The 26,264-nt window shown below is 47.2% G+C and overlaps 1 protein-coding gene across 11 annotated transcripts in view; it reads right to left on the bottom strand.

The window, feature by feature from the left end:
- MYO9A (myosin IXA) overlaps positions 1-26,264 on the bottom strand; it is a 175,617-nt gene that overhangs the window by 21,400 nt on the left and 127,953 nt on the right. For 10 of the 11 annotated variants that reach the window (XM_042022730.1, XM_042022729.1, XM_042022735.1 and 7 more), the window contains 13 exons: positions 25,298-25,439; positions 24,390-24,585; positions 19,985-20,104; positions 15,466-15,541; positions 10,920-11,063; positions 10,228-10,267; positions 9,204-9,326; positions 5,919-5,999; positions 4,970-5,080; positions 3,864-3,986; positions 3,211-3,360; positions 2,670-2,980; positions 127-1,740 (listed from right to left, as the gene is read on the bottom strand). In XM_042022730.1, coding sequence (XP_041878664.1) covers positions 127-1,740; positions 2,670-2,980; positions 3,211-3,360; positions 3,864-3,986; positions 4,970-5,080; positions 5,919-5,999; positions 9,204-9,326; positions 10,228-10,267; positions 10,920-11,063; positions 15,466-15,541; positions 19,985-20,104; positions 24,390-24,585; positions 25,298-25,439 — 3,231 coding nt within the window. The remainder of the gene's footprint in view (positions 1-126; positions 1,741-2,669; positions 2,981-3,210; positions 3,361-3,863; positions 3,987-4,969; positions 5,081-5,918; positions 6,000-9,203; positions 9,327-10,227; positions 10,268-10,919; positions 11,064-15,465; positions 15,542-19,984; positions 20,105-24,389; positions 24,586-25,297; positions 25,440-26,264) is intronic. The other variant, XM_042022738.1, reaches the window with a different exon arrangement.

The raw sequence follows: 26,264 nt of genomic DNA, 5'->3' as shown, positions 1-26,264 counted from the left end.
AAAGCCTATGGAGACAGGCTATGGAGAAAGCCTATGGAGAAAGCCTAGGAGAAAGCCTATGGAGACAGCCTATGGAGAAAGCCTATGGAGAAAGCCTAGGAGAAAGCCCACCATCTCTTTACTCACTGGAGGCCGAAGGGATTGTCTTTTGGCGTGAAGAACATGGAGCTTGCCCTTGTCTCCTCAGTGCCCTGGTTGGGCATCCGAGGTTGCCGGAGGCGCTCCGTCCTTGAGAAATGGCTGCCCGGGTGGTCCTTGGGGTCCAGAGCTGGTTTGGAATGGCAGCGGGGTTCCAGGCCCTCTCTTCGCTCCACGAACATGCTGACAGGTCGGTCTTTGGGAGCGCTGTGGGCTGGAGAGCTTCCCCTGGTCCCAACAGTGAGACCCTTGATGTCCACTGCTGAGGTTGGAGCCATGCCTGGGGTGGGGCTGTGCTCCCCTCTGCTCTGGGGGTGCAGGATGAGGACTGACTGAGGCCGGCTGTCTGCTTTTTTGGCTGGTTTGAGGGAAGGGTCCTTCACTCTGCTCTGCTCCAGCCTCTGCAAAGCCTCTACCCTCCCTTGCTGCTCGAAGGCTTTGCGTTGCCTCTCCAGAATTTCCTTCTGCTGGCGGATCTGCTCCATCATCTCCCTCTCATTTTGCAGCTGAAGCTGCTTTTGGCGTTCTTCCTTCTCCACGTTGAGCTTTTCCAGTCTCTTGATGACAGAATCTGGAGAAAGGGCCCGTGCTGCTGTCCCTGTCCCACGTTCCTCTCTCTTGGTAGAGGGTTTCTCCTCTCCCTCTGCTTCTCCTAAGGCTTTGCTCTGGTCTGGCTCAGAGTCCTTCCTGACCTCGGAGAATGTAACTGTCCTCTCCTCTCTTTCCACTGCTTTATTCCTCAGGTTATTCTCCACCAGCTTCACCTTCACATTGTCTTGCGGTGGAACGTAGAAAGTCGGGAGGTTGCTGGAAAGGAGGGTTTCTCTTGGGTGAGCCTTTATAACATTCTGGGGGTCACTGACCCCACGCTCCTTCCTGGTGAGGTTATCGGGCAGCTCCGCGTCTGCTGGGGTCTGTCTGCAGCCTGGCAAATCGCTGCTCCCATCCTTCTCCTGCAGCTGGGCCTGGGGACTGCTGGGCAGGGAGTCCACGGAGAACGACTGCGTGTCGTGCTCGTCCAAGACTAAGGAAACGAGTTTACTACTTGGGGTATCTTCACAGCTTAACAACTCAAAGCTCCCTTGAGAGCTCTCGCTCTCCGGGGTTCCCTGAGGGGAATGCAACGCCTCGGACACCAGCTCGGTGGACCAGCGCTGCTCTTCCGAAGGCGACAGCCCGCCCGTGGAGCGCACCTTGAGCAGCTCCAAGCTGAATTTTGCCTGTTCCAGTTCCCGCATCCTCCGGCTTTCCCTCTTTGCACGAACCACTTTTTTCTGGTTGAGATCCTCCAGCGACTTGGGCCTCTCTCTCACAATGACCTCCTCCTCGGTGTCCATCCCGCTCTGGCTGCTGGCTCTCTCATGCCTTTTGTACAGGGAAGTGTCCAGTGGGTCCATGTGATTCACCCGATTATTCTCCATCAGCGATTTATGTTGTTCTACAGCTCTCACTCGCTCTTCAAATGAGCCGTCCTCCCACTTAGATGGGTCAGAGCCCTTAATTTCCAAAACATCATCTGCTTCCAGTCCATCCTCTTCTCTACCTGGCAGGCCATTCTCCAGCTGCATCTCTTTTAATTGCTGCTCTTTCAAAGCTCTAAACCTGGAAAAAAGCAGAAAACCAGGATGTTCAGCTCTGTGCCCACTCAGGACCCTTTAAGGCACTGCACCAGTGGTGTCTTATCACCACCACCACCATCACCTCACCACCACCAGCATCTCAAGCAACCCTCCTTGCACATCTGGTGCAAGGCAAGGTGAGGCACATTTGGTTTTAAACCTCCTCCTCCTCTGCCATCTCTGCTACCACCCAAGGGCTGCCCCAACGCACCTGAAAGCTCCCCTCGTGCTGACGGCAGTGGGTCCAGCCTCCATCCCTGGTCTAGCTCCTTCATAAGCTGTCGGAGCCAGAAAAGCTTAACCTATCACACCCCCTTGGCGTCTCCATCTTCGCCATCCTGCCCAGGCTGCGTCTGGAACAACCAGCAGGGACTTGTGCCCGGCACCAAGAGCTCTTTGCAGCTCCCAAATGTTCCACGCTACGTTAAGATGCTCCACACCTTGCAGGCAGCACCTCTGGAGAGTGAATCGTGACTTTTTCCGTGGCCAGCGTGCAAAGGCATGGCTGGAAAGTCTGTGCCCTCCACAGCGGCTGGCTCCAGTATCCCTTGTCCTTGTGAGCCAGCGCAGCAACCAGATTGATGAGGCAATCTGAGCTAAAAATAGGCTACTTAAACTGGTGCTGCTGCCAAGAGGAAAAAAAACCCCTTGTGAGTATTTACGGCCTTGGCTTTGCACTGCCTACGTGCTCCAACCTGAAATAGGCTCCGCTTATTCCAAGAGCAGGACGTGCAGCTAAATTGTTCGAAAGCGTGGGCAAACGAAGGACCAGGGCAGGTCGGGAGAGGGTCATGGATGCCACCAGGGAACACTGCCCTGCATAAGTCACTGTAGTGCCCTGATTCACACCTCCCTCCCCTGTGAGCATCCCCAAAAAACGTGCTCCTCTTCACCCGAGGCCAACGGCGTTACCTTTGCCGTGCCAAATACCCCCGGCACGCCGCCTGCAGGCACACAGCTCTGCTCCTGCGGGCTGCGTACGCCCGCCGGGTGCGGTGTCCCCGCCAGGCCGCCTGGATGCTGGTGGCCGCGGCGTGCCGGCGCCTGGCATGCTCCCGCCAGCAACTCTGGATGAGATGGGCTGCAAACTGCATCTGCAGGAACCTCCGCCGCTCCACGAAGCCTCGCCAGTGGGTCTGCAGGACGACAGCGGCTTTGCTGAGGACCAGAAGGTCTGGGGATGGTTTGCCTTTTTTTCTGCTCTGGTAGCTACGCCAAAATCTCTGCGAACACAGCAGGGGGTTCCTTGTAACGGGTGTTGTGTGAAGATGGGATAGCACCTGCCTTCAGGCACCCTCTCCAGCTCCCCACCATTCCCAACCTGTTATGGCAGTAGGAGTCAAATCCTGATTGCAAGCTCCTTCCTTGGAAAGGAGACCTGATTTTACCCATGGGCCCTGTCTGTAGGATTTGGGGACGGTAATTTGCTCTGGAATCCAGCAGCAGCGCCCACCTGTATGCTGATGGCCGCGTGCCGCAGGCTCAGGAACTGCCTCCTGCAGAGCAGGCTGCGGAACCAGCGCTGCAGCAGTGTGATCCTCCGCAGCACCTCCTGGTGCAGCAGGTCCTGCAGAAGCTGCCGCTCCCGTTCCTTCATGAAAACCTGGCCAAAACAACCCAAAAAAACCACAAGCGTGGAAAGCTTCCCAGACCACGAGTCAAATGATTTAATCCTCCTGGTTGCTGTGTCCTGGATGCTCCCAAGAAAGTTGAGGAGCTGAATTTTGTGAAGGCACCTCTAACAGGTTGCAGCAGTTTCATAACAGCCTGTGACTGTCTAAGCTCTGAATTACAGAGTCTCTGCTTTCCCATCAGGGGGGGCAAAATGAGAACCATTGTATCAATCTAAGTCTACACACACACGGAGTTTTTTGGAGGACGTGAGTTTTTCAGGCTGCCTCATTACAACCAATAACAAAACAATATTATTCCTTACTCTTTTATGTTAATAATATTTTAAGTTTCATTTAAATCACTGATTTTTGGCAAACAGAGGAAAAACAGTTTCATTAATTAAAACCATATATAGATACTAATTTACCAGACAGAAATACAGGCAAATGTTATATTTGTGTCTTAAAGGCTGAGCTGAGGATCAACATTTACCATTGTTCTTCCAACTTGGTAATTGTCTGGATCAAGTTTTATCTTGCGGAAGAAATCATGGATATTGTGCTTAGACGGGCTGATCCCTTGTGGCAAAAGGACATGGAAATGGTTCACAAAATCCTGAGAAGGAAAAGAAAGGAACACCAAGATTTGGTTAGTTGGGTCCTGCTGCTTCTTTCTCCCATAAATAACAGATTTGCTCCACCGGCCACATGAAACGGGATCTCTGGAGTGAGCAGAAGAACAGATAACATTTTATGCACTGGGGAACACCAAGTTTCATCCATCATTTGTGGTTTGATGGGAAACACATCAAAGCAGGGAGCCAGCAAGGTTCAAATGTTTTTCAGCATGGGAGGAGAGGTTCTGCAGGAGCCACAGAGTCATCCCAAGCAAAAAAACGCTGCAAATCCCCAGCAAGGGCCACTACGGAAAGCGAATACCAACATCTGCAAAACATCTCTGAGATGCTCCAGCCGTTACTGTTATGAGGATTCAAAGTGTGAAGGAGGTACAAGAGGAGAGATCCTCCCAAGCAAGGTTGGGATCCTTGCTCCTGGCAAAAAAAACATTGAGCATTTTTCTTTTTCTAAACAGCTGCTGTGCAGGACACGACGTCTGCCCCAAAGCAGCCACAAGCAGGAAGCCAATCGGCACCAGCAAAGCATGAAAGGATTGACATGTGCACAAAACCTGGCAAACACATGGAAAAGAAGAAAACAGGAAAAGCTGGCTAACTCCAGAGGTTCAGAGGATGCCGACCACCCTCCTGATGGGACACAGCTAACACCGACGTGATAGGACAAACACTACTCCCAGTAATTCCAGATGCAGAAGAGAACGTGCAGATCAGACACTTATTTTCCAAAAGGGAGTCCATGTTGCAAAAAAAAATACTGGTTTTTGTTCAAAAATCATGGTGCAGGGGGCTCGCAGCCCTCCCCGAGGTCTAGAGTGGCTCATAGGCAGAGAACAGCCTGTTACATCCACTGCCTTCCAGGAGCTAGAAATTAACTACCCTGATAAAAAACGAGCCAGCAGCACTCAGACAACGGGGCTAAGGATGCTAAAGGTGATGGAAGACAAAGCCCGTTGTACTCAACCTGGAAGGAGTATTTGCAGCTGTATCCTGACTGGCGAATGCGCACGGTCTCCAGCATCCCCGTGTAGCGCAGCTGCCGCAGCACCAGGCTGTCGCTGAACCGCAGGGGCAGCTGGAAGGGGAAAACCAGACCAAGGATGAGCAAGAATTTCCTTTCACTGCAGCTTTTAAGTGCGTGGACGGGTAAAGGGTTCAGCAGACGTAGCACATCTGCATGACACGCACGGGAGGGAGGGAATGTGGGTCCCCAGGAACCGCACTAATCCCACTGGGATTGAATCCTGTTTGCTTCTGAGACTTTCAAACAGCTAGCTAGATAAATAAAGCCATAAAAAAGATTTTTTTGGATTTGAGTTGAATAAGACCTCCCAAGGGTACAGTTAATGGGTGAGATTGCGAGCAACCAAATAATCTTCCAGGCAAAAATGCCTGGGTAAAACTCTGAAGGATTAATCCACAAAGCATCCCTACATTTCGAACTGAGGGTCCTCAGTCCACGACACAATTATGTAAAGTCAAATTCAAGAAATATGAGTCAGTGTGATCAATGTAGTTTATTCTAAAAGTATCTGCTTTTACTTATGGAAACTTTATTTTAAGGAAGCTTTAGGGCTCAGATCCAGCACAAGTGAATTCACCGTTCTATAAATCTCTCTTATGGCTGGTCAGGAGCTTCAAAGTTTGCAGTCAAATTCATTTATTAAAGCCAATATATTTTTCATATAAATTAAAATAATATATTTGCATATATGTGTTTCTACAAATATGAGAAGAGCCAGTGCAGTCTATCAAGGGCAGCACCCAAGTGATAAATCCATGCTTCCCCTTGCTCAAATCTTCTACATCCAGCTCCATCTGAGGCTTTGTTTCCTGTCTAACTGCCTGCAAAAACGGACAGAAGAGTCCCAAGCTGATTTCCAGCAGGACCACTTTCACAGGATGGGATTTACCTTCTCAGCGTTGGATCGGATGCACTTGACAAAATACGGCTCTGCTTGGCCAAGGGTCTCCATCAGCTTGTTGAGGGATGCCTGCAACAGAGGAGACAAAGGGAAGGGAGAGGAGACCACAGTGGATAATGAAAATCCAAATGCTTAGATCATAAACCAGTATAAATTGGAATTAATTATGAGTAAATGAGGCACATGTGAAATTATTTCCCCAAATGAGTGTTTTAGCACAAGCAACTTGGCTGATTTTGTCTTTGCCCCCAACAAAGAAACCAAAGATGAATATAATTGCTGGGCTGGATTTTCAGATCTCTGGCTCCCCTGGAGCCCAAACTCCCATCCCACGCCATACCACAAGCCTCTTCCAGCCATGAATGAGAGCTCCAAGACAAGAATTTACACCTGGCACCAAACAACCACTAATGTTTTTTAGACACAAATCAAATTTGCCTTTACCAAAAGTGACTCCAGGCAGGATCTATTCCTGATTTTTAATCGTCAAAATGTTACTGTTGACCTAAAAATAATTTTTTTTAAATGACAGTTTTGCCAAAGGAAAATTGGGAATTCACAATAATTTCTGAAGCCTGCAACCCTGAACACTTCAGAGGTTGTTTCTAGAGAAGAGCTCCAATGTTGGCACGTTCCTGACTGAAGGCTCACTGAGAATCAAGGGATTTCCTGGTTCCATTTTTCTATTTCTCCTTATTTATTCATCACCATTAAAAGCCTCTCCCATAACAATGAATTTACATTAGCATCACTTTACAGCCAGCTGCTCCAGTGGGATCTCAATGCTGAGTTATCCCTTCACCTTGCAAACCTTTGACTTTTTGGGATGAATCACAAGCTCTTGGAATAAAACCAGGCTGAATACCAGAGTGTGCCGAGTCCTTGGTGCTGGCCAGGCTCCTCAGCCACGTTTTTTTTGTTGTGTCCTATAAATACTTTGGGCATCTCGAATTGCTGAGCACATCACAAATGTGGCATTGGTAACATGCTCCAGAGTTGATTAGTCCTGATTTTAATAGAGTTTAAAACTCAGTCGTGTAAAGGATATTCTGCCACATTCACTATAAGCAGAGTTATAAATTTTGGAATACAGGAGTTAATAAACTGGCGTGGTATTACAAAGAAGCGTTTTGCCCACAGATCTGCTCACAGGAAGCCTTTTTTTCCTTCTGATAATTTCAAAGACATCTCTATTGGGAAGCCTTTCATGTTTAGAAAAATTCATTCACATTCAGGATTTTGGAAGGAGCAAGGGATGGAACCCAGGCACATGTGATGCAGCTGTGTTATGTACATTAACTTCATGCAAATATCCCTGTTCCTGTCCCAGGGAGCAGCAGGAATGCCATGACGTGGCAGACCTCTGCTGGCACGCTCCTGGTTTTCTTCAAATCTGAAACTACTCTTTTTTTCACAAAAGCAGCCTATTGGGAGCTTTCAATCATCAGCGATGCTGCAGCATCCCACTGTGCCCAACCAGGCTGGTGGGAGGCAAAGGGGGTACTCAAGGGACACAACCCCTTCACTGAAAGCCCAGCAAGCAGAGTGCTCCCAGTGCTGGAAATGATGGGAATGGGATGTGCCGGACCCATAGGAGGGGACATTTCCTCTCCCTCAGCGCCATCCTGTGTGTGGCAGATGGGCCAGGCACCCTCTGCCATCTGGCCCTCGGGAATCCACAAAGGACGCGCGAGGTCGCCGGATTAACCCCGTACCCGTCTCCTTTGTCCCTCTGCCAGCAAAACTTTCCAGCCACCCACTCCTTCACCACCTGTACTTGGCCTTTCAGGAACCGTTCCATCCCTGTCTCCAGGGCACCACCTGCATGTGGCTTAAAGGGAAGCTCTACAGTTTTAGGTAGGGGTGGCTGAGTTTTCCGTCGTGAAAGCCATCCCTGCTCCTGGCACACGCTCCGAGGCAGCTATTTCCCCTACAGATTACCCTAAGTATAGGGATAGTGGAAATCCATAGGAGACGGAGCAGCTGCAAGCCCGGTGTTGAGGCATTAGCCACAAAGCAGCATTTATCCTCAAAAAAACCATGATAGGAAACATTTGTGTTTCCTGCCCGTGACCCAGTTCCATGCACCACAATTTTATTAGTTTGCTCCTGATTATAAAAGCAATGCTGCTGCTTTGTCCCTCAAAATGCTTCTCCTTAACAAGTGCTCCATGAAATGAGGGCTCTTTGATTTGAATGTGCTGTGAAAATATACCAAAAAATATCAATTGTGCCCCCCTGGGGCTTTCCAGAGTTTTGTTGGGAGCATAAATAGGTTTTGAGAAGGCCTTTCACTCCAAGATATCCCTGTTTCAACCCCTCCACGGATATGAATTAAACTCTGCAGGATTGAATTTTGACCACAATACCATTAGATCAGACAAGGCTAAATATATAAATATACAGATGTGCATTCTGCAAATTATAGAGATATATATATGTGTGTGTGCATACATATTTTTAATTCTTTAATCTTACCCACACCTACACATGGAGAATTTCTAAATATAAACCACATCTCCAAAAAACTCCAAAGCAGTCAAAATTACAAGTCAAAACCAACCCAGACTTGCTTAGAACCCAAATTTTACGTGAAAATCTGCTTTCTATTATTACCACCTGCTCGTGCACATGTCTTGTAGCAGTTTCCAAGCCGTGATGCACATACAGAACAATCACAGACTCACTCAGGTTGGAAAAGACCTTTAAAGATCATTGAGTCCAACTGTGAGCCCAGCACTGCCAAGTCCTTGGAAGATTATTTTCCCTGCAGCAAACCCCAGGGACTGCAGACTGGCACACAGCACTGACAACACAAGATAGATCCCTCCTCCGAATTCCTCTGCCTGCCTGGAGAAAATGCAGCAGGATTCTGACCTTTCTGTCCCTATTAAAATTCCCATTCTGACTCAGCACAGATTATGCTGGATAAAGGACTGCAAAAAGCGTGATTTGGGGATTTTGGGGTTTCTGGATTTGGGGGAGAAAGCACCACAATGCAATGGCTTGGAATGTGAGGTACCAGAGGACAGGGATGCACCAACACCTCCCTCTGCAGCTCATCCTCAGGTCCCACCTTGCTCTGCCATGTCATCCCCCACGACAGCCACCCTCACTCTTATTTCTCTCCACTTGCACCCTTTCAACACCTGCAGCATCTCCCAGCTCCCTCAAGCCCTCAGTAGGATTCACGGCCTAAATGCTGCTGGGGATGGGGCAGGACTGTGCCTGGAGCAGGTGATTCCCCTCTCTCCATCAAAGGAAAGGGCTCACCTGGAACTGGGCACTGATGCTGGGTGGTTTTTTCTTCTTATGGAGGTGGAGGAGAGATTTGGTGATGCGGTCGTGCAACGTCAGGTTCGTGAGGTGCTTGAGGGACTTCACATCCAGCAAGTGCTACAGAAAAAGAGAGAATCCAGAGAAAATCCAGATGTTATCATCACACCATCTGTTATATCCCTCCTTTACCCTCACAGGGCTTCCTTAGGTGACGTAATCTCAAGAGGGAACACTGAGGGATGGCTTCCCTGTGAGGGTGGGCAGGCCCTGGCACAGGTGCCCAGAGCAGCTGTGGCTGCTCCTGGATCCCTGGCAGTGCCCAAGGCCAGGTTGGATGGGACCTGGAGCAGCCTGGGACAGAGGACGTTGTTCCTGCCTGTGGCAGGGGTAGAACTGGATGACCCTTTCAACACAAACCATTCCATGATTCCATGATTCTCCTCACTGTTAATGAACCGTTCATTGATTAATTGCATCAGTGCCTCTCCAGATGCAAGATGGACATGGAGAGTAGTAAAAACAATGTTTGCTCCTCCTGGTGCTCTGTTCCCGACCACAGACACAGCACCAGCGAGGACCACAAAAAGCATTATTCTTTTAGGAACAACAGATCTCGTGGCATCTCTTAAAATATAATAAATGCAGCCAAGATGGAGGGACAGTAACAAGGTTGTTGTCTATCAGATACCAGCTCTCCTGCATCATTCACCTGTTCATTTTAGTTTAGAGATCTAATTACTAAATTTCACCAGCATGTAAATACCTCTTCCCAGAAGGAGGGGAAAAAGGAGCCAGAGCAGCTCCAAGGAGGATGCAAGTGCTCATATCTCTCTCTTCCAGCAGAAATCAGGGCTGAAATCCTTTGGGTTTATAGGAGTTAAAGAGCCCTGAACAAAGCTGAGTTGACCAAGGTCTTGGTGTAGACACAATGGTCTTATTCATATCCAGCAGCATTGCATTACTGTGCTACAGCCTTAACCCACAGCTCCACCAGGGGGAAAATCTGCTTCTCACTCACCTTTGGGAGACTGGGTTTGGCTTTGAAGTTCTTATTTCGCCTGGGGAGATAATAAACGGCTCAGGTTAATGCACAGTGCAATTGTGGAACGGAGGAGTTTATGAAACCAGCCCCTCAAATCCCCCTGAGCAGCTGCTGCCCACAGCCAGCACTGAAATGGGGCTGCCCCTGCATATTGCAGACTGAGAGGAATGTATCCAGTTAATGGCAATGGTTGCACTGGGAATGATGGGATGCAGGGAACCTGGGAAGAGCGAAGAAGCCGTGTCACAAAATGATTGACCAGCTGCCTGCTTTCCAAACCCCATGTTCATTCCAGTCACCCTGGGGTGTTCCCTGAACCTTCTGAGGAGGCTGCAGTGTGAATCATCAACATCATCTGCCCAGACAATGTATAATGGAAACTTTGATATCATGCTAGAAGTGTGACTGCATTACACTGCTGCTGTATCTTCAGACTGGTGTGACCAGCAGGTTTGTCCCTTCTCTTTCTTCCCTTTGTCTGTCATTCTCAATGAAGGAGAAGAGTTAAATCAGACGTGTCAAACATTGCTTTGACCCAACTGGGAAACACCTCCAAGTCTACTTGGCACCCTGAGAGTTTTATATCCTGGCTGTTCACATTCCCCTAACTCCCCATGCTGCTCATTGTGCTCCAGGAGTAAGGCCCAGATCCCCTCCTGGGTACTGACATGAGGATGCCGTGGGCCCTCTCCAGCAGTTTGCTGTTGGTAGTGTTGACGAATATCCCATCTTTGTCCAGGAAGGCGCCGGGGCTGGCGAGCCTGTTGTGCCTCATCCCCATGCGGCCATTCCAGCCAACTGCGTAGGCATCCCTGAAACACCAAACACCGTTAGGAAGAGATCAAAACCACGGTTCTATGATAAAAATACATCTTAAAACAACCCTTTGGTGGAAAAAGAGCTGCTGCTTTTCTCTCTCCACTGTTCATTCGCTCCCATGGGATGAGTCCCTGGTGCCAGACAGCACATGAAGCCATGGGCCACTAAAGCACCTCTCAAAGATCAAATATTCACAAAAAGAACAAATTATCAGCAGGACACTAACAGCTTCCAGCTCTTGCATACAGAAACCTTGAGTCTACAGATACCACTAGATACCTTTGGTGGTCTGAAGGATACGAGGCCATGAGCTCTGGTGCCAACTCTGTCTCCTCGAATTTACACAATCATTCCATTAGGGAAAGAAAAAGCAAATCTAATTCACAATAAACTCATTATTTGCCACAAAGATGGATGTCAGCCCCAGTTGGACTGATGGGTCGACCCAGAATCACTCTCTGGGACCTGATCACAAATCAGTCACCCGACTGGGTCCTTTCTGCCATGGAGCAGAACTGCTGTGGTCTCCAGAAATTCTCACCTGGCTTCAGAAGGGCTGAAGGGAATGAGGAGAGGAGCCAAAATCCCCTCTTGGAGGGACAGAAATGGATACTTGACCAAACTACACATCAGGGCAAGTCATTTCCAGAGCTGAGGAGACTTTCAGTGGTGTCTGGGGGACATGAAACCTCTCATGGGCAGCATCCAACCACGATATTTTTGGCTTGATGGGTTGGTGGTGGTTTGTTGGGGTTTTTAAATTCTAAATTTTTTATCAGCCTTGCAGAAATCATCACACGAAATAGAAGCAATCGAAGGAATGATGTGGGGGCTGCAACCCCCCCACCCCCCCAAGTTATCTCAGACAGGAGGAAAAGAACAGGAGGAGACTCCAGGCTGCACCAGGTCATGAGGATGCTGAAGGAGACGGTGGTTTAAACGTGGCCTCAGGCGCCAGCCACTTCTGAGGTCTGACAACAAGGCAGCCCTTTGCCTTAAAGCCTTGATTTGGAGGAAAGGCAAATCTCAAGTGCTGCATGGAAATTAAAAAATAAAGGATGTAAAGCTGTTTGTTCAGCCAGCTCAAAGCCTGGAGCCAGATCCTCGGAGCAACCTCACCTCCCTGCCTCATCTGAGCACTTCCCAAATTCCTTCCTGGCCCCATTAAATCAGCATTTTGACACAGACCACTATTATAAGCAGGGATGAATCACAGCAAAGTAAAACCCCTGGCTAAATGCTCCAGGAGCTGCTTTCTTAAGCATTCCATTCAAGGATTGTTAGTGAGAAGATTGAATATCCAGGCGATATCCTCCTGTCCACCTTTCTTCTCTTTACATCTCAGGTACCATCCACCAAAACCCTCTTGTTTGCAGGTAGGGGAAAAAATCACCAGCTGACAGGAACCACCAAAACTCAATAGCCACTTCCGGGATGCACAACACATCATTAATCCTGCCCAACCTCTCTGGAAAACCCTAGAAATTCCCACGTAGCTTTGAAAAACCCAAGAGATAAAGTGACAGCTCTGTTTGTTACGGACACTTTAGGAGGGATATGCTCACATGGTGACAGATGCAGGCTTTTGGTACTTTGGGATCAAGCATCTCACTGAACCCAGACAGCTGTTTCCAGACCAACACCTGCTCAGACATCCCTGCACTTAAAAGTGTCACCAGTGAGCACAAACCAGCAGGATCCCAACCAGCCCAAGTGGTTTGGGTTAGGCACGGCCTGGCTTTCATTTCTCAGCAGCCAGGGAAGGCACTCCACTGAAGACTGGTTTCCCTCCCAGCATGTGCAAACCACCTGTCCACTTTCTTCTGAGATCAGAGGAGAGCACTTGGCTCCCTAAACCCTCCACAGTGACTTCCTGAGTGATGTCATGCCTCAAAACTGCTTTTAGAAACAGGCCCCGGGCTATCCCGTGGGTTGGATGCACAACCAGACTTATCAGCGACCGCATGATCATGAGATGGCTTTGAAAGCAATTCCTGTTTAATTTGGAGCCGTAAATTGCTTGCCAGTCAATCTGCTGGGAAGCTGCTAAAGCCAATCTCTCTTCCAGACATGTTACCTGCACCCCTGTGCTCACCTCCTCTTGCTCAACGAGTGCCATTTACCTGGAATACCAACATTTATCAAGTGTCACACGACTCTCCAGATCAAAAGCAGCTGCAATGAAAGGGATCAAAATCACCTGCCTACTCTGGAAGCACAGGCTGGACCTTGGAGTTCTTATGAGACACCCTGTTTGTGCTTACAGAAGGAAGGGGCACAGGTGACATATGGAAACCCATCACTGATGATGCCCAAGGGAAGTGAAGATCATGGACCACGCTATCGAGGCACCACAGGAGGAGGAACACAGGAGTTAGGATGGCTCCAAAAGCACTTTTTCTGCAAATAAAGGCTCAGATTGAGGCTGCTGGTAGGTCACAGCTGCTGAGGATGAGGAAGGAACACACAGTTCCTCAATTCTGGCTGTTTAGGATGACTTGTCTGCTGTGCTGGCATGGGTTAAGCCACATAACCAGAGCTGACCACACACTTCTCTCCACAGTAAATAAACACATCCCCCTCCTTGCCTGGGTCAGGAGGAGTTTCCCTGCCTTTACAGCATCCCCTTGCTGAGACAATTGAAATATTTTGGACTATGAAAATGCTGGCAGCCCAAGCTCCCCCACTAAAGTGCCTCTAAAGCTGGAGTTGGGCAGTCAAGAAAAGCCCTGTTCCAGTTCACGGATGTTCCTCACATGCCAAAGGCTGGATAGAGAAACTGCAGGAATCCTCTTATCTACAAGGGAAGATCTCCAAAGGGACAAAGTTTCACGTTACGTTATCTTGAGGGAAACTTGCACAATCAGAGCTGCTGGAAACAGGGAACGTCACCTCTGGAGACACCAACCTTCCCTGCCTCAAGTGTTACCAAGGACCGACTCGTCGCAACCCAACCCACCAGAGCCCCAGCAGCTGCAGCATCATGAGAAAGGAAAGGAGGTGGCAAAGACTGAGCTGAGGACAGCCAGGGCTGCGTCACCTTCCCAGGATAGGGTGGTGTTGCTTGTACCATCTGGATTTCTGCTCAAACTTGAGAAGTGGCACAAATTTATGAATTCAATCCAACCATTTTAAGGAAATCCCATCCTCTCTAACCACTGAAATGGACTTGTCACGACGTGAGAACATTCCACTCTCCTTCAGTAGGGTGCTGCTGCCTTTCTCAAAGGGGAGGAATTATTCAGAAGAATAAGGACATTCTAGCCTTCATGGTGAACAAAACCAGGCAGAAGAAGCCACTTTTCCTCCCCTAGCAAAAAAAGGAACGACATGCATCTAATTTTTGTTGCGGCCGTTTAAAGCCACTAAAAATGAGCCTTCATAATATCCTTGAAGGATATTTAATTTTGTGTGGAAGGGAAGCCACTGAGCTGCAAGGACTGATTTGATGGACACATTTCAGGAGACAGACTGAGACTCCTCTTGGCTTGTTCTGGGCTTCTCATTAACCTCAGAGCAGCCAAAAAAACACACCTGGATGCTCCAAGCAGTGGTTGTAGGAGCTGAGGATGCTCCTATCACCTCCTTCCCCAGCACACACCTGCTCAGAGGGAGGCAGAGAGGCACCATACCCCTTTAGTGGGGCACTGGGAAAATCAGACTTCCTGGGATGTGCTGAGGGGTAGCACAAGAATAGCTGGGAAAAGGATCAGTGCCCAGACATCCCTTGGAAATGAAGACTTTGGCCTCACAAGTAACTTAATTCCGAAATGGGGATGAAGAAGGCTTTTCAGAAGAGGAACAGATCTATATCTCAGGTGTAGACCTAAGTCTCATTCAGTAGCTGCTTAAATGGTTGGAAACTTCAAGGAAGGACTTAAAAATAAAACTATACAAAAAATCTGCAAAAATCAATCAACTTTGAAGCAAGTGTGCTTTTCTCCCCCTGAAAACAAGCAAGCATTTGGCAAAGTGGGTTTTTAAACTCCAATCCCAATCCCAAACCCTGTAACTTCCAGGTTTTCCACATTCCAGGGCACCTGGAGCCAGCACAAGCTGTATGCAGTTCTGCACCCAGACCTGTCCTCCTTAAATGACTGTTTCCTAGATACTGGCACACTCACTCATTTTCTTATGCTTCTTACCCCCTCGTACACCCCCCACTGACAACTGCTGCCTTTGACACAGGGAAGTTGCTTTCCCTGGCTGCTGTTTAGTCAGGAAAGGTGTTTAGATCTGATCACACGGCAGAGAAAGAACGAAGAGAAGATAAGGTTGACAGGCGAGACAGTGAATCTGTCAATACAGAAATGTCAATACAGCTGTTTTTAGGTACAGACAGTGCTCTCCCACCCCAGGTCCCTGGCCATGCCAAGGTAACAGCAGCAGCCTTACCGTGGGCTCCTCTCGTTGATGGTGTTGACTCCCTGGAGGTCTGAGAGCGGCGTCCGCGGGCTCTTCCGAGTGATACCTGCAGCAGCACATGAAGAAGATGTTTCCAGCTGGCTCATATCCAACAGACAATTAGCAGAGCCATCCCCACAGACAATCAGCAGAGCCATAGCTGAGCCCTGACTCCGGCGCGAGCAGCTCGGACGTGTCCTGGCACATGCCGGGCACAGCCAGGTGCCAGGGATGCCATCACTCCCCAGTCCCACCTCCCTGCCAGAGTCATCACCCTCTGAGTAACACTGTTTGCTCCAGCCTCTAATTCCCCTCCCACACACGCATGGGGTGTTTTAGGGACATACTGCCCTGGCCAGCCAAGGGGGTGAGGGAAGGGGCTGATGGGGGGGAGCAGCCACCCGTGTTCTCCATGTCCAAGAGATTCCCAAGCTTTCCACTGTGCATGGGGTAACCCAGTTGGCATGGGCAAAACACCTGGACGTAATTAGAATGCTTGGAAAAATGGTCATTTATTCCTTAGGCACTTCTTCTCTCCCTCCTTCCACAGATGGACATGTGCAGCAAGTAGGAAATACCTTATATACTGTTTAATAAAGGCTTGACTGCCTATTGAGCCTATATCCTTTGATACCTGGAGTAATTTATTTGTAATAAAATATATCTAATAAAAGAAAATATTAAATAAAGTATCTATTTTGTATTCAGCCAAGGAAGCTGCCACACATGGTTACAGTAGCAGCTGTTATCTTCCCCAAAGTGGAAATGTTTTGTAACCAAGCACTTAGGAAGACAGGAGACAATTTCTGTAGACAACAAAACACTTCAAGTCACCAAACCACAGAAATGTGAAGATCTGATAATGTGGAGTTTGACATGGAAACAGCTGAGCAATTTTATAACTGTCTCAAAATCGCTGCTGTGAGACAGGAAAAATCACAGCTCTCACCTCAGCATGGGGAAAATGTGTTTTATTCTACCCTGAGACACCTACAGTGGGAAAAAAAAGGGGGAAAAAAGCTTTCTAAAAAGAAAGAAGTCTAAGCTATAGTTTGTAGCAGGATGGGAGGGAGCAATGGCATCTTCCCCATATTTATAATTCCACTGTCTCATGCAGCCCAGGTGCTGAGCTAAAAGATTTTTTATACCCAAAGATGAACACAAAGCAAATACGCTGAGACCTGAGCCCATCCTGCTCTTCTGAGCCTGCAGTTCCTGAGGAGAAGATGAATCCCTACCAAAGTCAGTGGTGACGTCCCTCTAACAGGACATTTACTGCCCTCCTTGCCCTGTTGAGATGTTGTAACAGCTCATCTTGAAGCTGAACACTGTGCAGGAGATCCCTGAAAAGGTTGATGGTCCACTTGGTTAAGTTTTTGCATCTAAAGGTGCCCAAATATCCTGGAAACATCAGCAAAAGAAAATTTGAGGGTGTGCTGCCCCAGGTCACCTTTGAACCCTCCTGTGCTCCAAAGCAGGACCAACCAAATCACTCCTGCTGAGAAGGTTTGGCATCTCCAGCACTGGAGGTTTTTGGAAAGCAAGGTAGGTAATGCATCTGAGCACTTAACAATACCCACAGCTCAAAACTCTCTTTTTGCCATTTAAGCCTTTTTTTGGTTACATTTCTTGTCCTAGGAGTGTTCTTGTGTCTCTTTCAAGACTGGCATTTCTGTGTCCAAAGTCCTGATGATTTAGAGCACAAAGAAACCCTTTTGTAAAGAGGGAAAAAATGGGAATAATCAGGAATCTGCTTAAAATGTTGCATTAGTACTGTGTGTAGCTAGTTTTACACTAAGAAAGCACCTAACGTGTAGCTGGATCTATTTTTAATATAGATTGAATTAATATATTTTAATATGCCTGGATAGTTCCCCATTAAGGCCCAAAAGGCTTTTCTAGCCTAAAGCAGTCCATGAAAAATGAGATTTCACTGGTATTTCCAAGAGTTTTTTAATCCATGCCCTTCTTTTTGGAGCAAAATCTGTCTTCCTACCCTTCCCTGCACTCCCCACCAAAGAAAGCAAAGGCCCAAAGCACCTTCCAACCCAGCAAGTCGAGCTGAAGTGATGAAGACAAGGTTGTATCAAATTATCCCTGCATCCACACCTTGCATTGCTCAGGAAAAGGGAATTTCTATTTCAGGCTTCCAGGTAACAGCTGCCTTTAAACTGCATTGTGCCAGCTTGGCACCTTAAGTGACTTGTTGATTACTAAAGGTCACAGTGCACAAGTTGGGTTAAAGAGAACTGCTTTAGATACACCAAATACAAAGACTTTTCTACATTGTGCCATCACTTGGCTCTTTAAGGAAAGAATACAGCCAAAAAAAGCTGTCACGTTGCTGTAGCCTCTTTTCTGGGAAATAAGGGGGATTTTTACAAATAGAAGGTAAAAGGGTCTTAGGTTTCAGCTGGTGAGTGGCACGGGGCCGTGAGATTGTGTACGGTGAATATGGGCTATTAAATTGTAGGAATTGATACTCAGCAGGAAAGAACAGTGTGTGAGTGGCAACAACCTCTCACTCCCTTCATCCAGCTCAAACACAGCCTGATCTGGTTTACACTTCAGGCAGAAAATTATTCTGATTTTTCAAGCATATTCCCTTTCCTTCAGCCGGAGTTTTTTGGAAAGATGGACTGATTTGCCTATCAGGTCTTTGCTCTTGTTAAGGAGAGTTTTGGATAATCCCCATCTACTCCCTATGGATGAATGTCTACCAGCAGAGCTCCAGTCTTGAATCAGAGGTGTCTAAACTCAGTGCCTTGCTCCAGAGGACCTGGTGGACTCCAGGGAAGCAGCTGATGGTAAGGGAAGGGAGACCAGTTGGCTCCAGAAGCTGAATACCAAGGCACCTACAGGGAATCTCAATAAACTCATCAAACCAATTTGTTTTCCCTCTGTTCAGAGCTAATTGCACAACTCAAGACAAGGAGATGACCTTGGCTCCTCTCTCAAGGATGACATGGATGTATAACCTCATCTGACTTGTGGGAAAAGCCGAGTCCCCGGGCCCAAGCTCCCCTGTGGGGCCCAAAACCTGCTGGGTTCCGAACCCCAGTGCTACACACGCTCCAAGCCCACTTCAGCTCACCAAGGCTGGGAGCCTGGGGAAGCAGGAGCACACCCCGTGGGAAGATGGGAATGATCTCTGAATGCAGAACAAGAATTACTCGTTTGCCTGGGCAGATGCCGATTCACAAACTACGGCAATGTTCTTCTTAGACCCACTCGTTGGATTTACCCTAAGAGACCCCAAATTGTGTGGACCAGTCTACCTAAGCGAGGTTTTAAGTGTTGAGGTCAACAACGAGCTCAACTTCCTGCTTCCCACTAAATTAAAAGTCTAAGCATCTCTTGAGTTTTATGAATTTCCTTTTTCCCACCTAAGGAACTGCAAACTAAACCCCCCAAAATCTCCCATACTGCTGAGCCAACTTAAAAATTTAAGTTAAATTGACTCATTAATTGCAAGTAAAATTACTCTGCTGATAATCATCTTCCTTTCCAATAGTTTCTTAGTAGTATCAGTAAGGCCACCTGGCACACCACCACTTAAAAAAATCTAAAATCAAGTAAAATTTAGTATCACTCCTTTTTGTTTTCTGATAGCAGTGTTGGGAACTTGTAGGGGAAAATAACGTAGTTAAACTAAGAATGAAAGCCTAAATTAAGGCCTAAATCACCTCTGGTCCCCCAACCTCACATGCTGCAGGAAGCACAGGCATCTGACAGAAGGTTTCTAACAGGAAAACCAGATTTGTGAAGATTTAACATGCACCTACTGTACTTACCGTGCTCAGCTCTGCAGAAAAAAAGGTCGTTTGCACTTACACCTAAATTTCATGAAGTTTAAGCAAGTTGGGCTGAGGCTGTGCCCATGCAGAGCAGCTCTATTTCTTTCAGCTTTAACACACAACATGAAGGAAGAGAATAATGGCAGGAAAGTAATATATCTAAACATGAGAGCACCAAATATCTATTTAAATATAAAAATAAAATAGAGTAGTGCAGGCAAGAGTGTCCATGTTGTCATGCAGGATGAGTTTATTACGTGACAGAGGAGTGAAGATGAAGAAATGGAGACCAAGTGCATCATTCCGTAAAATAACACTGACAATGCCTCTGTTTTAAGCAGAAGCCCTGGGAAACAACATTTTCACAAGATGAAGATATTTCTGAAGTCCACTGAAATCCAAATTGAGTTGAATTCCAGCTGTACCAGCCTTGTATCAGGAATATTTTTTATTATTGTCAGTGAGTAAATGGGGAAATTGCCAACAAAATGATTTTTGCGGGATCTCAAGAGATGTGGGTTTGCTTTTAATTTGACTCTTCCAACCCTGCCTAATCATTTCCCAATAGGCTGAACACTGCTCTGAGGCAGCTGGTTTGAGCAGGGAAGGCTCCTCAGGCACTCTTTTACCCTTTCTACACGGAATGCACCTGGTTTCCATTTCTGGACGTGTGAGTGTGATATCAGAGGGGAGGGCGGGTGGTGCAGCCTTACTGTACTTCTCCTCCTTGCACCTCTGCAGGATCTCTAAGCTCCTCTGATGCACTGGGTGGTGGAGAAAGCTAAAACTATCCACACTTTTCAAAACCGCACATGGCACTGCATCATCATGCCCTTGGGAAGCAAAATAAAAACAAACAAAAAAACAAATGGAGAGAAGAGAAAGATTTTATAAGCGGAAATCAGGAGAGGGGAAGGAACAAGCCCGAAAGAGCTCGAGGGTCACACGATTTTCGTGCTCGACACAATTGAACTGCGGTTTCCTCCGCACAGCACCGTGGCACGGGAGCAATGGGCTGGACCATGTCCCAGTCCCAATTATAATCCTCATTAGACAGAGCATAATCACTTAATAATCACTCCAAGATTATGTGGGCAAAAAGAGGATTATTAGATAAATCTTCATTTTTATTAACTTATTTTTTAAATCTTTTCTGTGCCTCTGCCTGGTGTTACCTGCAAATCCCTGTCCAGATGTTCTGTGATGCAACCACCTGGAATTCTCATCTTGCATCCTAGTGCCACATTTTGCTCAGATTTTGGCAATTAAAAGGAAAAATGTAAATTATTTGCATTAAGCACAGTTCCCATATTCCCTGAGGGCAGAGAACACAGAGTCTGGAGGTTGGCATGATAGGCTTGAGTTGGAAGAAACAACCAATGTGTGGCCAAGGGGACTTCTGATGGCCCAGCTGTGAGCACAGGGTGGAGGAGAGGTGACACCAGTGACAATGTGCCAACAGGCAGAGCCTCTCTGTCATGGTTGGCCAAGTCCAGGATGTGCCACACTCCCAGCAAGGCGTGGGGAGGTCACCACGGAGTCGCCTTGTGCCAGCACCTATGGGAGCATTTCACACCAACGCATCAAACCATCGGAAAGGGCTGACCTGAATCTTCCACAGGAACACTGTCAAGGGCTGTCTTCCTCACCTTAACACCAGCGAGACCTCAGACACCGAGTTTTTGGTTGCTGGCACCTTTATTTGCATTTTTTATTGATTATTTTTGGGGGCAGTGGTTTTTTTGGTGACCAGCTTCAGGAATAAATCTGCAGAAGCCAGGGAGCAACCCTTGTTGCCCAAACCCAACTGCAGAGCCCATCGAGGGCAGGCACAGCCTCAGGACCACAAAACTTTCATCAGAGCAAGGATTTAGGTCCAGCAAAACCAAATCTCCACAGCCTAGTTTGTATGAACAGCACCATTTTTTTCCATTAAATTTTTGCTAACAGAGAATTAGAGGGTTTTGCATAAATGTGTATTGATGACAGCAAAGAAAGTCAATCAGCCAATTTTCTTTCCTAAAAAGCTTGATAGTGTTCCTTTAATCCAAGTTCACTAACAAATCCAGGTCTAACACGCAGTTCTATTGAACCACTTAAATCCGCATTGATAAACTCAGTAATAAAAATAATTAAAAATCAAATTATTGAAGAGTTCCACCCTTCAGCTAAGTGCAGCTCGCTCGATCCTGGCATCTTTGACTTGAGGAGCATTGGCAGCACCATAAGAAGCATCACTTGGGCAGAACACAAAAGTACCAGACAAAATTCCACTTTGCTGCTCTTCACCTTCAAGTTAACGAGGACAATCACACAATCACCAAAAGCTGCACTAGGAGGGTATCAGGAGCACAAAAAAAGAAGAGTCCCCAAAGCCAGCAAGAAAAAATGCTGATTATCCTTCCAGAAGCATCTGCTTGGCATGAAGGAGACAACCAAAAGGATGATGTGGAAAGGAGGCAGAGCAAAAATTTGCAGAGCTGCTTAGACATAAGCCAGGGATTCTTCCAGAAAATCCCCACTGGGTATTGCAAGTGTACAAGCACGAGAGATGCAGCTGGGATTCAGACAAAGAGTGCAAAGAGCCTTTAATTAAAAGAAGCATCTTTTGGATATTTCCCTGCTCCCTCACTTCACCTGCCTGCTGGATGGGGAAAGGACCTCAGAAACCAAGAACGGGCAGCATGTCTTGAAAAAATATCTGTACAAATATTGTGTGTGCATGTGGATGAACGTGTGAGAGAGGCTTTTCTTACTCTACCATCATTTTATCAGAAGCTCACATCAGTGGGCAGGTAGATGCCCAAATCAGGCTAATTAAAGCCATCAAGGTGTTTTTTTTTATAAAAACCAAAATAAACCTCAAATATGTGCTGTCTTTGGTTCTCTGCTTCTATCTATCAAGATGGGAGAATTTTAGTGATACTTTGATAACTCACAAATGTTTTCTGCCATGGAGGTGAAGCATCAATTTGGGGCTTTTCTGCATTATTTTGGAGAGAAGAAGGGACTTCCAGCATCATGTAGCATCACGCTACACCAGCCCATGGCACTGTCCTGACACTGGCTGAGCCTTCTGTCCACGTCCACCTCTTCCACAGCCACCTGCTTTGGTGACAGGATTTTGGAGGACGACAACGGAACAGGAGATGAGTGTGAGGTCACACCAGCAAAAACATGATGGAAACACTTACTGATCTCACCTTGCTAAGTGTGACCTGGGCAAAGTCAGAATCCCAGAATGCTTTTGAGTTAGAAGGGACCTTAAAAATCATCCAGTCCCACCCCCTGCCACCTTCCACTAGACCCAGTTGCTCCAAGGCCTGTCCAGCCTGGATGGTCATGCTTGGACATGGTGGGTAGCTCTCCAAAGAGGGCAAGGACAGTGATCCCAGCTCTGCCACTGCTTGTAGGCTGAGGTTTTCCCACAGATGAGGTGTACCTCAGTATGGAATTTAGATTTAGGTCATCTCCTCCCAGTAGTGCTGCCTGTATAATGGAGACTTTCTCATGAGCTTTTCCCAATTTGGAGCACACAGAAGATCAGGGTATAAATGATTGGAGGATTGTTGGGAAGTTTAAGACAAACCTTACCTGGCTTTCTGAAGGGTTTGTTTGTTTTTTCTTTGACTCAAAACCCAGAGGGTACAAAGCACAAAGCCATTTGAATACAGGCTGAAGGACATGGACAGATACAAGAGCAGCACCATGAAAAGGTTTAGAAATTCAGCCATCACCATGCATTAGTTAATGCTGGTATGGAAAGAGAAGGAGATAGAAGAATTGAGTCTCAGAATTGTCTCAAGACCTCCTGGACTCACCCAGTTATTTATATATCTATAATCATATCTAGGTATTGATATAGATATATATAGAGAGAGATATAAGCAAGTTACTGCTACAAACTCTGGACTGAAAAGCGGGAGTGAGGAGACGAGCATGGCAGTGAGCAGGACCAGCTGCCAGAGACACAGAAAGCGAAGCAGGGCTTGAAATCAGCTCTTACTTCCTGAGATTAAATGAACTTCTCTTATCTCTTGGATCAGCTCATTTGAGTTCAGCCTGGGGTTTATGCAAGATGAAAATGCAAAGGTGGATTTTGGAAGCCACCTCTTTGAAGTGGCCTTTCTTCCAATGCCAAACATCTTTGCCATCTCCCTCTTTGGTTAGTCTGTCCAAAAACACTGCCTCGATGTGCCAGACAGACTCAGGCTCATGAGAATCAGCTCCTCTCTTATGCTGCATCTGACAGGTGTCAGAGGAAGAACTTCCAGAGCTGAAAGATGATTTTTTGCATTCTGCTCTTCTTGGGATTCTCTCCCAAGAAAATGATTCTTTCTGCTTGAAGAGCTTCCATCCCTGCACTCCTTGTCCCAGGCTCCCTCGCTCTCCACAATGCAAACCTCACTGATTGCAAAATAATTCATGGTGTGGCTCCACACTTCATTTTAACCCAGCTGACATTTTCCCTGCTGAGGCTCTAATTCCATCATGGATTTCAAGCCCTCTTGTGCCCAGAAATGAATAGTAATAGCTTGTACTTGTCTTCCCGAAATTGCTTTATGCAGAGAAATGGTCTAAAAGCACAGCCAGGTCTTGCCTGCCACAGCATGATGATGCACCATCACTTCCCTTTAATTTAATGCCCCCGTGATCCGTGGTTCTGGATGACTGCAAAGCCATGAATTTTGCTAGACAAGAGACATGCTCTCCTGAAGCTGAAAGGGTGAACAGCTTGGAAAATGATAGGAAGATTTATTGCCTTTTTTTGTTTCCAGATCTAAATAAAGGCTCAAGAACTACTACAAAAATAATTTGCTTTTTTTGTTGGATAATTTGTATGTCTCTGTTTGAATGATTTGGGTTTCTCTATCCATGCATCCTACAAAAAGGAAAAATTAAAGCAGCAGTAAAACGAAAATACTTCCTTATGACATGTTAAAATCCAAATGTGCCTTGAAATGTGACTTCTGCAAAAAATTTACCTGTTATTTTAATGAGTTTTCTAATAGATCAAAAACTCCTAATAAGTCAGGCTACTTAAAACAGTGTAATAACATACTAGACCCGAACTGCCACTGGAAAACAGCTCCAGGACCAGCTGATGGGCACACGTACCAGTTTTCTTCTCCACATATCGTTTTCCAGCCTCCCTAAACGCGACCATGGCCCTGAAAAAGGCCCTCAGGACGGCCCAGCGGAAAACAGCCACGGGATCAATCCCGATCATGCCGCAGATAAAGGCGTTCCTGCTGCTCCGCAGGAGAGCCACGATGTCCGGGCGCATGTGATCCGTGTTCTTCTCTCGGAAATCCTAGGGAAGGAGAAGGAGGAGAAAAGAGGAAAATAAACAATGCCCACAAGATGCTCCAGGTGGGATCTTCCAGGCTATCTCTGGGCCAGCACAACTATTGAATCTTGTTTCTGTCTTTCTCTCCGGCTCCCGTATCAGATACCTCTTCATGACCATCATCTCTGATGCTTATCACGTGCGTTTATTGCATCAGAAACATGATGAGAGATTTGCAGCCGCAAATCCTGAGGCTGTTTCTCACAGAGTCTCATCTGCCCACCAGAATTCCTTCTGCTAATAGCTGGCATGAATAGAAATAGGGCCAACTTTGGAATCGTTCACGGGGGATTCCAGAAAGTACCTGTGGCAGTGGGATGCTGAGACCCAAGCACACATGACCTGTAGTAAAGGTGGCTAATGATGAGTAAAACACTGGGTTTTCTACACAAACAAAGGCCAGAGAGGCCACCAGACACCCGATTTCAACTCGTCATTGGGGCATAGCACTGAACTCAGTGCGCATCCCTAAACTCTTCCTGAAATGCCCACGTGGAGGAGAACAGGATGACCCAGTCCCTACCACCTTTTCATTTCCCCGAACACTTCTCTCCTGACTCTCCCATCTTCTTGAGACAAGTCCTCTCCAAAACATCTCTGTGGAGCCTCTGGGGCTCTCCTTCCCTATCCCAGATTTAGATGAAAGCAGCTGCCGGGGAACAGCTGGGTGACAGACCTTGACGCCGTACTTCACTTTGCCCGCGTAATGTTTGATGATGAAAGCCGGCTCCATCACTGCCGGGAATTCGATGTAGGAGTTCCCTTCGTGTTGACGCTTGAATTTGTCCAGCAGTGTCTGGTTTGTGGCTTGAGGAAAACTGAGTGGAGAGAATTGAAAGGAAGAAGCTGTAAACCCAATGGGAAAACTTTTCCACTTCTTTCTTGGCCACAAAAGGGAAAGCAGAGACCTTCTGAGCTTCCACTTCTGTGTCTGTTTCAGCAGAGCCTCTGGGTAAGAGAAAGCCAACCCTCCATCCTCAAGCTCCATGGAAATCTGCAGCATGGAGGTGTATTTCCCAACTTTACCCAATTACAGTATCACTGGGAGACCATCACTGCTGGTTTCTTGTCAACGAGACAAGAAGTAGGGGAGAGACCTCAAATGGTGGGAGCAGACCTCGTGCCCTGGGCCACGTGGATCTGAGGTGACCTCAGCAAAACCACCTGGCCTTTCCCTGCCTTTCACATGGAGGGAACTGGCACAAGCAGTCGATGGGAGAACTGTTCTGCTCAGAAGTTTCCACACCAAAGCAGCCCCGGAAGCCGCACATTCACCCAAGAACTTCTCCCAGGACGACGGATGGATGCAACCAAGGATGCAAATCTGAGGTAAGTCCCTGATGCCCACGAAACCCTGTGGAAATGCAGCCCCTATGGACAAGTGCCCTCGCTTTATTTGGGTTCAATTTTTACCAGTAAATTGATAAATCCACCTTATTTCTCAACAACAGCACCTACACATCCTGCTTTAGCTCATGCACTTGGGTTCAGCACCTTCACATGGTCACACCCCAAGAGACAGGGAAAGAAATGAAGAGAGAAGCAAGGGAAACCTTTTCCCTTCCCTTTAATGGAAGAAATTCTGGAAAGGAATTTCAGTAATTATTTTTTAAGGCTTTTTGCTCAGCTGGCTGATTCTCCAC

The sequence above is a fragment of the Corvus kubaryi genome, unplaced genomic scaffold (genome assembly GCF_017639235.1).
Source record: "Corvus kubaryi isolate FWS band 111438036 unplaced genomic scaffold, C.kubaryi_AGA036_p1.0 37220, whole genome shotgun sequence".
Lineage (NCBI taxonomy): Eukaryota > Metazoa > Chordata > Aves > Passeriformes > Corvidae > Corvus > Corvus kubaryi.
The sequence above is the reverse complement of the archived record's forward strand: the minus strand, read 5'-3'. Positions and strand labels throughout refer to the sequence as shown.